Raw genomic sequence first — 12,958 nt, forward strand, 5'->3', positions numbered from 1 at the left:
ATGTAACTGGACGTAGCAAAGGGTGGGGTAGGGAGACCAGGGACCATGTCCCAATAGGCTCACTCATGGGCATTTGGAGCACACCCTTCCTTCAGCCCCAGAGACTGTGCGGGAGACCCAGGCAAAGGGACCAGGACCACCAGGAAGGTGTGGTCAGTATAACAACAGGAGGCTGACTGGGGCTTTACATGGTAAGTAGGATTGCCTTTGAACCTTTAGCTCCTGCCCTTTGCACAAAGCACAGGTGTCTGGCTCTCCCAGCCCTACCCAGGTAAGGGGCCAAGCACACAGACCTGAGCTGGGAGGGCACACTTCTGTCTCCTCTGTGCCTCCTTTTGTCTGCAGATGGTTCCTTGGAGCCCAAGGGCAAGTGGCAAAAGGTGGCAGGCGTCTTGGGAATGAAGAGGGAATTCACTTTGGGGGCTTGAGTCCAGGTACAGCAAGAGGAGGCGGCCAGGGGTCTGCTAGAGATGCGCTTGGAGCTTTCTAAGCTGGGTACTTGCCCCAGCTAGAACCTCAGCATACCTCTCCCTGTCCTCCATCACCCAGGAAGCAAGTTTCCTATTTCCTCTCAAGGATGAAGGGGCAGGTGGCAAGCACAGGGAAGGGGCTGCCTGAAGCCCAGTTCATTTCCACCAACCCCTTTTCCTTCTGGTAAGGAGACCCCAGGTTGTCTACACTTCCGTCTGGTCTCCAGGCTCAGCACTGCCCAGAATGGCCAGTGAGGGCTCCTTGCCCTCTAGGAAGGCCACGATGCTCTGCTTTTGGCTCCGGAGGGCCAGCTGCAGGGGTGTACAGCCAACTCCATCTTGGATGTCCAGCTGGGCACCAGCTTTGACCAGCACTTTGAGGATGGCCATGTTGCCCTTGAGGGCTGCCAGATGGGCAGGTGTCCAGCCCACCTTGTTGCGGACATGGACATCTGCGCGGTGCTCCAGGAGGTTGATGACGCTCAGGAAGGCACCCCTCTGCACGGCCAGGTGGAGGGGTGTCCAGCCTGACTGCTCGGCAGCATTGGCGTCAGCCCCACATTGCAGCAGTGCTGCCACCATCACCTCCTCCCCATGGCGGGCAGCCAGGTGCAGGGGAGTCCAGCTCATGCTTCCGGGAGCCTCTAAGTCTGCGTGGCTCTCAGCCAGCAGGTGGACAATCTCCAGGTGGCCCTTGTAGGCTGCTAGATGCAGGGGTGTCCAGCCCTGCTGGGTGGGCAGCTCGAGGCTGGCCCCATACCTGAGCAGCATCTTACAGATAAGGTACCTGCCCCAGGCAGCTGCGGTGTGTAGTGGGCTGTAGCCATTCTGGTCAAGGGCATCAGGGGCTGCCCCATTCTTCAGCAGGTGTTGGACGGCCCTCACTTTGCCTCGTTCCACCGCCAGGTGCAGTGGTGTCCTCAGGTTTCTCTGGTGAGCATCTAACTCCGCCCCTTGGCCTGTCAGCAGCTTGACCAAGCTGAAGTGGCCAAAGTAGGCAGCCACGTGGAGAGGGGTCTTGCCTTCAGCCTCACACAGGTTGGGGTCAGCTTGACGGGAGACCAGAAGCCGTGCCACATTCTCAAAGTTGTTCTGCGCAGCCAGGTGGAGTGGGGTCCACCCCTCATGCTCCTGGGCATCCACACAGGCTCCATGGTCAAGGAGCAGACGGGCGGTGCGGTCATCCCCATTCTGAGCTGCAAAGTGCAGTGGGGCCCAGCCATCCTCATCTGCCAGATTGGCGTCGGCGCCATGCTCCAGGAGCAGAGCGCAGAGGTCCGGCTGCTGGTCCTGGGCGGCGATGAGGAGGGCTGTGTAGCCGCAGGCTGTTTGGCAGTCCACGTCGACCTCGTGAGCCAGCAGCAGCCTCACCTGCTCCACGCTGCCCTGTGCCACCAGGAAGTGGAGGGGTGTGACCTTGTTCTCATAGACGCGCAGCTCCTCATCGCTTGGCACCAGGCTCTCACTGTCTGAGAGCTGCAGAAGCTGCTTTAAGTAGTCTCCTGAGTCTGTTGGGAGAGAGATGGGGTTGCAAAAAGGACCTCTGACCTGTCTAGACGTCATTTTGGCCATCCCCCTGCCTTCTGCACAGATCTCTCTGCAGGCTCCACTATCCTAGAGAACTGAGTCTGGTAGTTCTTCCCATAAGGATGAGGCAGAAAGAGACTGGGGTGCAAATTCTGACCCATCCCTGGCATGTGACCTTAGTCAATCTCTGCCTCTTTGAACTCCCAGGTCCTAATCCATAAAGGAGATGCAAGGTCCACCTCATACTATCATTGTGAGATCAAGTTATGTAGGTAAGACCTTTCAGAGGCGTACTTGGCACAAAGTAAGTAAATGAACGTTGAAAGGAATTTGTGGAGGATCTCTATGATCTGAACTCCTCCTGAGACCCACTTCTTCCTGCTCTACCCAGAGATGTATTAGAATTAAAAGCAACAATTTCCAAAACAAACAAACAAACAAACAAAACATCACTGCCAGGCCACCTCCTCCCCGAGATTCTGATTTAATAGGTAGCCCAAGCAACAATATATATATTTTTTCATTCCCCAAGTAATTCTAATGTGCAGCCAGGTGAAAGCCAATGCTCTACCCTCTAGGCCAGCAAGGGGGGAGCTGGCCTTGCGAGAGCACAGACCTGAAGGGAAAGCGGGGCCAGGACCCCCAAGGGCATGGGCATTTCTGGAACATGGAGCTGGGTGCCAGGAAAGGAGCACACCAGCTCCTGATTCGTGGCAGGCCTGGGGAGAGGGTGGGGGCCTGGGCAAAAGGTATGACTTGACTCCACTTCCTCCTCCGTTGTGAATATCTGGTTCCAGCTGTGGCACTCTTGACTCACCACTGTCTGTTAGCTCCTGGTTGACCTCCTCACTGACCTGGGGATGGGGAACCTGAAGACACAGGGGTGAATCAGCGGGGACAGTTCTGGTCTGTGCCATCCTCTACACCTTCCCTCTCCTCAGCACTCTCCATCAATGTCAGGATTCACATCCCACCCTGCCCTAAGAGGCCCTCTTCTATGCCATTCCTAACACCAGCTACATCTAAAGGAAAACCCTGAGCAAGGGAGACTCTGCCAGAAAAAGGTAGCTCCGGCCTTCACTTACCCTGGGGCCACATGGAGAACAGGGTGGCTCTATGGGTTCAGCCAAGAGCCCCTCACTAACCCATGGCTGGTTCCCATGTTAGGGAATGGACAGGATGGCAGGGTAATGGCATTGATGCCCACGGTGTGGAAACCTGGGAGCGCTGTCTCCCTCTGCAGGACAGGGCTCTGCTCCATCCCACACATTTAAGAGAAGGAATGCCCTTCTCAGGGGTCTAGACACGGCCATCACTAGCCCTTAGAACCCCTCTGTGCAAATTAGGAAAAGGTGTCCCCAGCAGAGTGTAGCTGGCTCCCGGTCCCCACAGACCCCCTCAGCCAGATGGCCTTGAGGAGGCCACACCTGTGCATGCATCCTGAGACCACGCCCAGTGCACTGCACTCACCTCCCAGGGCCGGCGCAGAGACGGTTTGCAGGACACCTTCCTGGCCAGGGCCTCACTCCCAGGGTCTGCCACAGGACTCTGGAGCAGAGACAGCAGCATGTCTGTCTCAATCGCGATGTCTGCTCCACGAAGGAGAGAGAGGAAAAGCAGCAAAAGGCTGGCCAGCAGTGCCTCCCCCATTTTAGATACCCTACAATTCCTGTGTTCCCTCCCTGAAATCTATTTCTGGGCTCACACACATCCATACATGTGCACCAGGAGGCAGGAAAGATGGCTCCCAGCCTGGGCTCAGTGGGGCCACATTTGGCAAGTCACTGACCCTCTGAGGGCCAGTCCTTTTTCATAAAATGGGGGGAAGGACTGGATGATCTCTAAGATGCTCACACTTACACATCTATGCATGCTGTCATAGACCCTGAAAGAGTGGGTAACCCCAAGGTCCATCCATGCCTGGGATCTCACGGTCTGGGACCATTTTACAGATGAGGACGGTGTGGTAACTGGAGAACTCAGCAGCAGCAGAGCCAGGCCCAGCTGCCTTCCCTCAACAAGGGCTTGGACTCACCTCCCACAGGGGAACACATCAACCCCCAGAGGCCAGACCACCGCAGTCCTAGGCTGCCACTGCCCCTGCTACCACCTACCCCAGTGCCATGCAGGCTTCTGTCTGCAAAGCCCTTCATTATCTCCTCTCCTGGCTCCTTCATACCCGCCCCGCCCCACCCCACTCCCCAGTCCCTGGGCGGGTAGAGCTGGATGAGAACCTGGAAAGCAGGGCCTCTTCTTTGGGTCCTGGTCCCAACAGCGCCTCATCAGATCCACCATCTGCTGGGCCTCGCCTGGCCACTCATCAGAGACAGACTGCAGGGAGGGCCTTATGCCTGTACCCACTCGGATGATGATGGTCATCATGTTGAGGCCTGTGAGAGGAGGCCCAGGCTGTGAGGGTGCTAATGGGTGGGGGTTGGGGGGAGCAGAAAGGCTGACCAGGAGGTGGGGGCTCTGAGGATTGGCAACAAGGGTTCCATAAATGCATGGTGAGTAAATAGCTAGATGGCAGGCCCACCTGAGGTTCTGATTTGAGCAAACTGAGTCTCTGGTCCAGCTCCAGCCGCTTCCCAGGCCAAGACCAGAAATGACCCTACCCTGCAGGCTGTTGCTGTCCAACGATAGCAGGACTGACCAACAGGCCTAGTAACAGACTTGACTTTCAACTTTGTTGAGTTATCCCAGTTTCCTGACAGTCTATGAGGTCAGACAATTAAGTTCGCGAACTCATCCTATAAAAAGTGCTACATACCTCCTTGCTGAATATCACTAGGGCCACCTTCAAAGTGCTCCCCTTGGGAAGCTCTGTACTGATGCCAGTGCCTACTCCACCCTTCAAAGCAATTTGGGAACTCTTTTTCTGGAATGGCCATCAGAACTGTTGTTGTATGACCTTTGATATCCTGAATGTCATCAAAATGTCTTCCTTTCAATATTTCCTTTATCTTCAGGTAAAGAAAGAAGTCATTGGGGGCCAGATCAGGTGAGTAGGGAGGGTGTTCCAATACAGTTATTTGTTTACTGGCTAAAAACTCCCTCACAGACAGTGCTGTGTGAGCTGGTGCATTGTCGTGATGCAAGAGCCATGAATTGTTGGTGAAAAGTTCAGGTTGTCTAACTGTTTCACGCAGCCTTTTCAGCACTTCCAAATAGTAAACTTGGTTAACTGTTTGTCCAGTTGGTACAAATTCATAATGAATAATCCCTCTGATGTAAAAAAAAAAAGGTTAGCAACATTGCTGCAACAAATTCATAAACTTAATTGTCAGACCTCATATGTGCCGGGGTGGGGATGGGAGATGCAGGAAGAAGTGTATTGAAAGCAGAGGAATTAGAGCCAGAAAGCCTAGTCTGGGCTGACGTTTGCCCAGCTTTTTACTATAAGGCGAGCTTTAGAAAGAAGGGGGAGGAAGGAAAGAGGGTGTGATGGGAACCCCTGAAGAGAAGATGGATCCCCCAATACAAACCAGCTACTTGTCTTGCCCCCACAAACCCTCAGCCCTCTCCACAGCCCCTCCCAGAACCCCATCTGAGGGGACCACCGCTGTCTGCTACCTGAATATGGTTTCTTCTGAATGAGGATTTCCCAGATGACAATCCCGAAGCTGCAGACAGGGGAAAATTGCTCCCTGAGTGACTTTCTCAGATATCCATGGTCACCGGTCAGGGGGGCCCCCAGAGACCACACAATCCCAGGCAAAGCCTCTCCGGCCAGGGTCCCCCTCCATACCTCCCCCTTCCACGTGGGCAGGGATGGGCCCGACCTCATCCCCGTCCTGCCCTGCCTTTTGAGTCATGGGATCCAGGCAGGGTGGTGACGACAAGCTACCTCCCGAGTATGGGGATGGAGCCCAGCCTCCCTCTCACCTGTACACATCATATTTGGGCCCTGGGGCCTTGTTACTCTCCAGGAACATCTCGGGGGGGATGTAGCTGAGGGTGCCTCGCAGAGCTGACCTCTCGATGTACTGCATCCGGGTTGACTGTTCCATCCACTTGGACAGGCCAAAGTCCGAAACCTGGGAGGAAGGCAGAGGCGGGGACAGGTGGCAACAGTCTTACCTCCAGAAAATTGCCTTGGTTTGCCAACCTTTTCCAGTACAGTGTAGCGGTTGAACATGGGCTCTCTCCCAGCTCTACCATGCACGACCTGTATGACCTTGGACAAGTTACTTATTGTCTCAGAGCCTGTTTCCTCATCTATAAAACTGAACTAACATGAGTACTTAACTCATAGCACTATTGTCTGCATTAAATGAGTAAATATGCACAATTCACTTACAACAATGCCTGGCACATAGTAAGTACTTGGTAGATGTTGTCTGTATCCAGAGGGAGTATGGCTAAAGTTGCTATCTTTGGTGAGCTTCTGTCCATCCCACCTCCGCAGGCCCTGAAGCAGTTACATCATGGATAGTCATCCCCTCTTTGCTTCCATCCATTGGTTCGTTTATGCACCGCTTGACCATTCATTGAGTGCCAGCTAGGCTGGGGACTGAGGACTGAGGACCAGGAAGCAGATAGAAAAGATGACACCCCCCCATCATGCCCATTACTGTCCTAAGTGCTTATTCAGCTAAAGGTACAGTCACTAATGAAATAGTTTCACATCTGACTATATACTTACAGTTGGGGTTAGCAATGTAAAGAGACAAGGGTACAATGAGAGTATGCAACAGGGACTTGTGGGGTGGATCAGAGAAGACCTCCCTGAGGAGGTGATGTTTAAGCCAAGAGCAAAAGATGAGAAGGTCTTTGCTACATAAAGAAGGGGTGAGGGTGTTCCTTGCAGCGGGAACAGAATATGTAAAAGCCTGGGGCACCAAAAAGATGTGGCATGAAAAAAGTGACCTTTCTTAGGGGTCATTTCACACACATCCTCACCTGAAGCAAAGACTAGGAGGGTTAGGGATTAATCTACCCACATTAGAAGTGGAAGGTTGAGGTCCAAAGAGGTTATTGCAGGCATCCTAATACCCAGCCTCATGCGTCAAATTTCACTGCTGTTCTACCTCTGTGTTAGGTGTGATCCCTGCCTTCAGTCTTTGTCCATGAAGGGAGCTGCATAAAATTCTTGACAGGCCAGTCAGGCAGGTAGATAATCCTGTTCACCTGGAGGAGGCTTCAGAGTGAAAAGGGGGCGGAGAGGTTGACCAGGGCCCTTACCTTGACATGCATGTTGCTGTCCAGGAGGATGTTGCCTGGCTTGAGGTCCAGGTGGAGCAAAGGAGGCTTAATGCTGTGAAGGAAGTTCATGGCCAGGCTGGTCTCGTGGATGATTCGGAACTTGAGATACCAGCAGAGGCTGTGGGTGGGCAGCATCTTCTCCAGGGAGCCGTTGGCCATGAATTCCATCACAATGCCCAGGGGCTGCGTGCACACCCCGTAGATGGATACAATGTGCTGAAACTTCATCTTCTCCATTTTGGTTGCTTCTTCAATGAGGCAATTCACATGGGAGCTATAGAGGGGGCGGGAGCGAGAGATGGAAGGAAGTGACCGTTAATTATAAGAGCCACTAGCAGAACACACAAACTAGGCTTGATGCCAGGCTGTGGCGACCCAGAGAAGCCTTGGGAGCTTGCGAGGTAGTAGAGGAGGAAAGAGAGACATGAAAGGATACCCAGCAGGATGTACAGGTTAGGGTCCCGATGGCCAGCAGCAATAAGACAGGAAGTAAAGGAGTTTGCAAATCTAGGAGCAAGCCCATTCTATAGAAGTGGCCACAAAAAACCTGCCATTTATTCTGGCTGTTTGTCTATATGTTTACCTCCTCCAGTAGATTGCAAGCCCCTAGAGGACCAATATCATGCCTCCACCTTCTGTTTTAAAATACCATTTATCGCCATTTGATTATGAAAATAATACATATACCTTGTAGAAAAATCTAGAGAATACAGACAGCTATAAAGAAGAAAATTAAATTGTCAGTAAATCTAATCTTCTGGAGTTGGCCCCTGTTAATATTTTAGTATATTCTTTTACAATACATTTCCAAGGTATCTCTCTCCCTTTCTCCCTTCCATTCACTCTTTCATCCACTCTCTCCCTTTCCATCACACAGTGTGGGCTGTTTTGTGGTCTGTTTTTCCCTGTTAGTATAGCCTGAGCACTTCCTTACATCCTCCTGAACCAAGGACAGTAATGACTACATGGTATTCCATTTTATGGATGACTATAATTATCCATCTTGCTACTTTCCACAGCACATTACTATGCACAGCACAATACATCTTTGTTGAATCGAACAGAAGTCAAGGCTTAAGGGGAAAGTCTTGCAAAATAATCATTTGCAAACCCTCTTGCTCTTTTCACTGTATGTGCCCAGAGAACAGTAAATATGCAAATTGTTACAGATTGTTTGGGGATTGTGGGGATGAGGATTAGGGAGGAATGACATTTTTAAAAGCACAGTATTTGCAAAGCTGTGTTGGCACTGCAGTCAGAAGCTGCTGGAAATGTGCTCACAGGGCCTCCTTGGGAAGTCAGCCAGACACTCCTGACCTCCAAGAAAAGACACCTGCTCTCCCTTGCATCTGGGCAGGTTGGCTAGTCTGGGTTTTCTTCTCTACTTCTCCACTGCTCCAGATAGCGCCCCTCCACCTCTGCAAAATGTTTTGTATGTCTCCTTGTGTCCCTTTGACTTCACAGTAACTGACACATCTGTCATGAAGTGGAAAAAAAACAAGGGATCTGAAGGCACTCTGGCCGGATTTCAAATCCCAACTTCACCACTTATTCTCTGTATGACCTTTGGCAAGTAACTTCTCTGGGCCACAGTTTCTTAACTGTGAAATGGGAACACTAGTAATTACACAATTTCCCCTTGATAACCAGACGCTTGAAAGCGTTTGCTATGCCTGTTGCCTCTCTCTTTTCCTCATCTCCCACTACCTCCTTTCATCTGGTTTCTGGTCTCAGGACTTCACTGAACAGCGGTTGCTAAGGTAACCAGCAACTCCCATAGTGTTCTAGCCTATGAACAATTTTCAGTCCTTGGTTTGCAGGTCAGATCTCTCACTCTTTTTTTCTTGAAATATTCACTGTCCTCAGCTATGTGCCAACATTTTCCAGGATTTCTCCCCCTCTCTTCCGAGTCATTTCCTCTGTTTGTTTCCTTTGCGGGCTCCTATTCTGCCACTTGACCACTAGGCCCAGTCCCAGGCCCTCTCTGTTCATCTTCTCACTCTATAGATTCTGTCTCTAGGCAATTGCAGCATCTCCAATTGGGTATTTGACACTTAATGTGTCTAAAGCTGAACTCTTGATTCTCCTCTGAAAACTGCTCCTCCCTCAGCCTTCCTCATCTCAGTGAATGGGGCGTCCATCCTCCTCGTCCTCAAAGGTCTGGATGTCATCCTTGAATCCTTTCTTCCTCTCCTTCCCGCACGCAACTCCCTCAGCACATGGTGTCAGCTCTACCTTTAAAATCTAGCAAGATTCTGACCACTTTTCACCACCTCTACTCTTTGGCACCTTGGCCCAAGCCTCCTAATTGGCCCCTCTGCTTCTCTCCTTTGTCTTCCACCATCTAGTCTCAACCCAGCAGCCAGAGTGATACTTTTAAAATGTAAGTCAGTGTATCTCACCTCTGCTCAGGACCCTTCAGTGGCTCTCTTCTCAGTCATGGTAAAAGGCAAAGCTCTTACAATGGTCTACAAAGCCCTACATGATCCCCCCCTGGGCATAGCTTCCTGATCTCATTTCCTACTCATCACTCCCTCCCTGACTCTGTTCTTGCCAAACTGGCCTCCTGCAGCTCCCCTACTATGTCAAGCATGTTCCCACCTCAGGACCTTTGCACTTGCTGTTCCCTCTGCCTGGAACACTCCTCCCTAAGAGCCACCTGGCTTGCTCCTTCTTTGTTTCAAATCTCTACTCAAATGGTACCCAATTAGTAAGGATTTCAAGTCTATATAAAATAGCAGCCTTACCCCAACTCCAGTAATCCTTCAACCCCCATACACAGATGACCAACAAATTAATATTTCTAGATCAAATGTGTTCTTGGAAGATCAGAGCATTCAACTCTCCTTAGGCATTTTAATCAAGAAAATAGCAGGTAGGTAAAAGCACTAAAGACAAATTTATTTATTTATTTATTTATTTATTTATTTATTTATTTATTGTGTTACTCCATTAGATTATAAACTCCATGAAGGAAAGACTTTGTTTTGTTCACTTGCTGCTTGGAATGAATGAATGAACATTATTCACACCTTAGCTTCAATTACGTGTAACAAATGACTCACAAATTTTAATATCATTAGCTCAGTCCTTTATTCTGAAGCCTACACGATAGTTCTTCTCAACGTGTACAAAACTGAACTCATGATCTTCCTCTCCAAACCTGGACCTCTTCTCGTGCTCCATTTATTAATTGCCAACAGTATCATTCAACAAATATTTATTGAACACCAACTACGTGCCAGGCACTGGGGCTAGAGCAGTGAACGAAACAGACACAGACTCTGCTCTCACAGAATCGACAATGCAGTGGACCCTTGTTCCTCTGGGCAAGCCAGACATAAAGTTAACCTTGGCAGTCTCTCCTCCTCATCGTGGCCCCACAGCCCGTCCAGCAACAAGTTGAGTGGAGTTTTCCCTCCTAACTATTGTGTTATCTGTTCATTTCCCTCTATCACCGACACGCCAGTCAAGACTCTATCTCTTGCTTGAATGATGACAACAGTCCCCTCACTGAACCAGCACCCACTCTACTCTTCCAGTCCATTCTCCACACTGCAATGCTGATCAATTCCCCTCTGTCATCACCTCCCCTCCACCTGGTTGCAACGCCCTCAGAGCTTCCCACTGCTCCCTGTCTCTCAACTCCAGCTACAACAGCCTTCTTTTCATCCTTTGCTTAGTAAGCCCCATCTGCCATGGGCCCTTGCACATTCTGCTCTCTCACTGGAAACTTTTCTCCTCTTCACCTGTAACTCATACTCATCCACATTTCAGCTCAAGTGTAACTTCCTCAGGAAAGCCTTTTCTGATCTCAGTCGAGCTCTAGTAATAAGCTCTCACAGAACCATAAATCTCTCCTTTCTTGTAATACTTCTCACAGTAACACACATTTACATGTGGGGTTAGCTGATTAATGCCTTTCTCCCCCAAGCTGTAAGCTTCAGGAGAACAGGGCCATATCTGTTGCATGCATCATTATAAATCAGGGTCTAGCGTAGCACATGACACATAGTAGAAGGGTAATAAGCACTTGCCAATGAAAGAGGATGAATGGGTGAATGAGGAGATGGAAGAAGGATCCAATGAAGTAATACATGTAAAACTCCTAGTGTAGTACTCCACGCACAGCAGGCACTCATTACCATTAAATCCCTTAGCCCTTTCCACACAGGGAGTTCCCAGGACTTAGGAAGGGCAAGTGGCAGAAGATATTGTAAATGTCTAACAGTGTAGTCTTGTCAATGCTGTCTGTTTCCTTTTGCTCTTTACATGAAAGGCTGTAGTTGATTTGGACAAGTCCTAGTATAATCTGTCTCTACTCCAAAGCCAGCTGGAGGGTGTTGAGGGAGGCAGGTGGGGGGGCAGTTTGGGGTTATCTCCCTTTGCCCTTATTCGAATCAGGTGGGGGTCTGCGAATTAGAGAAAGGACTGGCTTGAGTGTGTGGGATCTGAGACAGCCTCAGAGAGCACAACAAAGAACATCCAAATAAGATGCCAATAGGAGTTGTACCCTCCCAGGTCCTCTAGTTGAAGTCCCAAGAGCCTTGGGAGGAGGACGTGGTTATCATGCTGAGACTTCACATCCCAAGTGTCTCCTTCATGGCTGCACAGGGGCAAGTGCACAGCCAGTACCAGCAAATCCGGTGGGAAAGAGACTGGAGTCCATTTCAAAGGGAAGTTAGAGATAGTCGGAAACAGTAGGAAACAGGAGCACACGATGAGAGGCGGGGAGGAGTCAGACAAAAATAAGGACAGAGACTGAGCATTTCAGGCTTGACCTCCCAGCAGGCCCTATGTGAGAGCCAGCAAGTGGCATGGACAGGATCTAAGGCCAGCAGCCTGCATCCCCTAAGTCTCCCCCAGCCTGCGAGCCTGGGCAGAGACCACCTCAGACGGCCATGGGAAGGGAGAATGGTTCTCCACAGGCCATTGAGCATCATTGAGCCAAGTGCCACAACCTTCCAGCCAGCCCAATCCTGCCTGCCCTGAGAGTTTGGGTGTGGTTATACGGGTGGCAGAGGGCCACCAAGATCAGTCCTACCACCCTGACACCCAGAAGGAAGGAGGTGCTGGAAAGGAGGTAGGACTAGTTTGGGAGGTGTCTTGGAGAGACGTTCCTGATCACCTGTGACCTCTGTGGCTTCTACAGACAGGTGCGGTTTATCAACTGGATTTCAGGTACAGAAACAGACAGGCTGTGCTTGGGGAGCTCAGGCCACAGGGTAGAGTTTAGAAACGCTTAAGGGGACAATCCTAAGCCTCAACTTCGAGGGCCCCCTCCCTCGGAAGCTCCCTGCGCTCGGTTTCTCATCTGTAAAAGGAGAGGGGCGGGGCAGACAGGTACCTGGTGGCGTCTGGCAGGAGGCAGGGGGAGCACTTGATGGCGTACTCGGTCCGCCAACGCTTGTGCCGCGCCTGAAACACCTGGCCGAAGCCTCCGCTGGCCACTAGGCGCCAGTCGCCCTCGAAGTCGTCGCGGGTGAAGACGGTGAGGCTGCCCAGTCGCTGCTCCGTGCCCATGGCCATGGGGTTGCACGGTCTGGCCCGCAGCGCCTCCAGGCCCCCTGCACTCCAGGAGCGGCCACCACTTCCTGCTCTTCAGGTCCCGGGAGGGTGGGGATGGGGAGCAGAGGCGGCTCTCCCTCATTCTGCGCGAGGAGGAGCCTAGCCTGCTTGCGAGGGCGGGGAACACCCAAACCTGAGCCCTGAGGCTCCTGGCAGTGATGGGGGTACTGGGCGCCAGAAAGAGGTTA

At 51.3% G+C, this 12,958-nt stretch overlaps 1 protein-coding gene across 1 annotated transcript; it reads right to left on the reverse strand.

The window, feature by feature from the left end:
• On the reverse strand, nt 1-12,731 carry ANKK1 (ankyrin repeat and kinase domain containing 1). The gene is made up of 8 exons (XM_019665230.1): nt 12,550-12,731; nt 7,182-7,476; nt 5,883-6,034; nt 5,571-5,620; nt 4,232-4,387; nt 3,468-3,586; nt 2,815-2,851; nt 1-1,978 (listed from the first exon to the last, which is right to left on the reverse strand). The coding sequence occupies exons 1-8, from the start codon at nt 12,729-12,731 to the stop codon at nt 675-677; spliced, it is 2,295 nt and encodes a 764-aa protein (XP_019520775.1). The 3' UTR covers nt 1-674.
• Between the last annotated feature and the right edge of the window lie 227 nt (nt 12,732-12,958).

This window comes from Hipposideros armiger, unplaced genomic scaffold (assembly GCF_001890085.2).
Source record: "Hipposideros armiger isolate ML-2016 unplaced genomic scaffold, ASM189008v1 scaffold_437, whole genome shotgun sequence".
NCBI classification, from domain to species: domain Eukaryota; kingdom Metazoa; phylum Chordata; class Mammalia; order Chiroptera; family Hipposideridae; genus Hipposideros; species Hipposideros armiger.

What these genes read in the sequence shown, in the direction of transcription:
- ANKK1 (XM_019665230.1), bottom strand. Translation starts at nt 12,731, where the DNA reads ATGGCCATGGGCACGGAGCAGCGACTGGGCAGCCTCACCGTCTTCACC. An exon ending in CTCCTGCCAGACGCCACCAG is followed by an intron (nt 7,477 to 12,549) that starts GTACCTGTCTGC and finishes CCCCCTCTATAG; the next exon opens with CTCCCATGTGAATTGCCTCA. An exon ending in TCAGAAGAAACCATATTCAG is followed by an intron (nt 4,388 to 5,570) that starts GTAGCAGACAGC and finishes CTCCTCTCACAG; the next exon opens with GCCTCAACATGATGACCATC.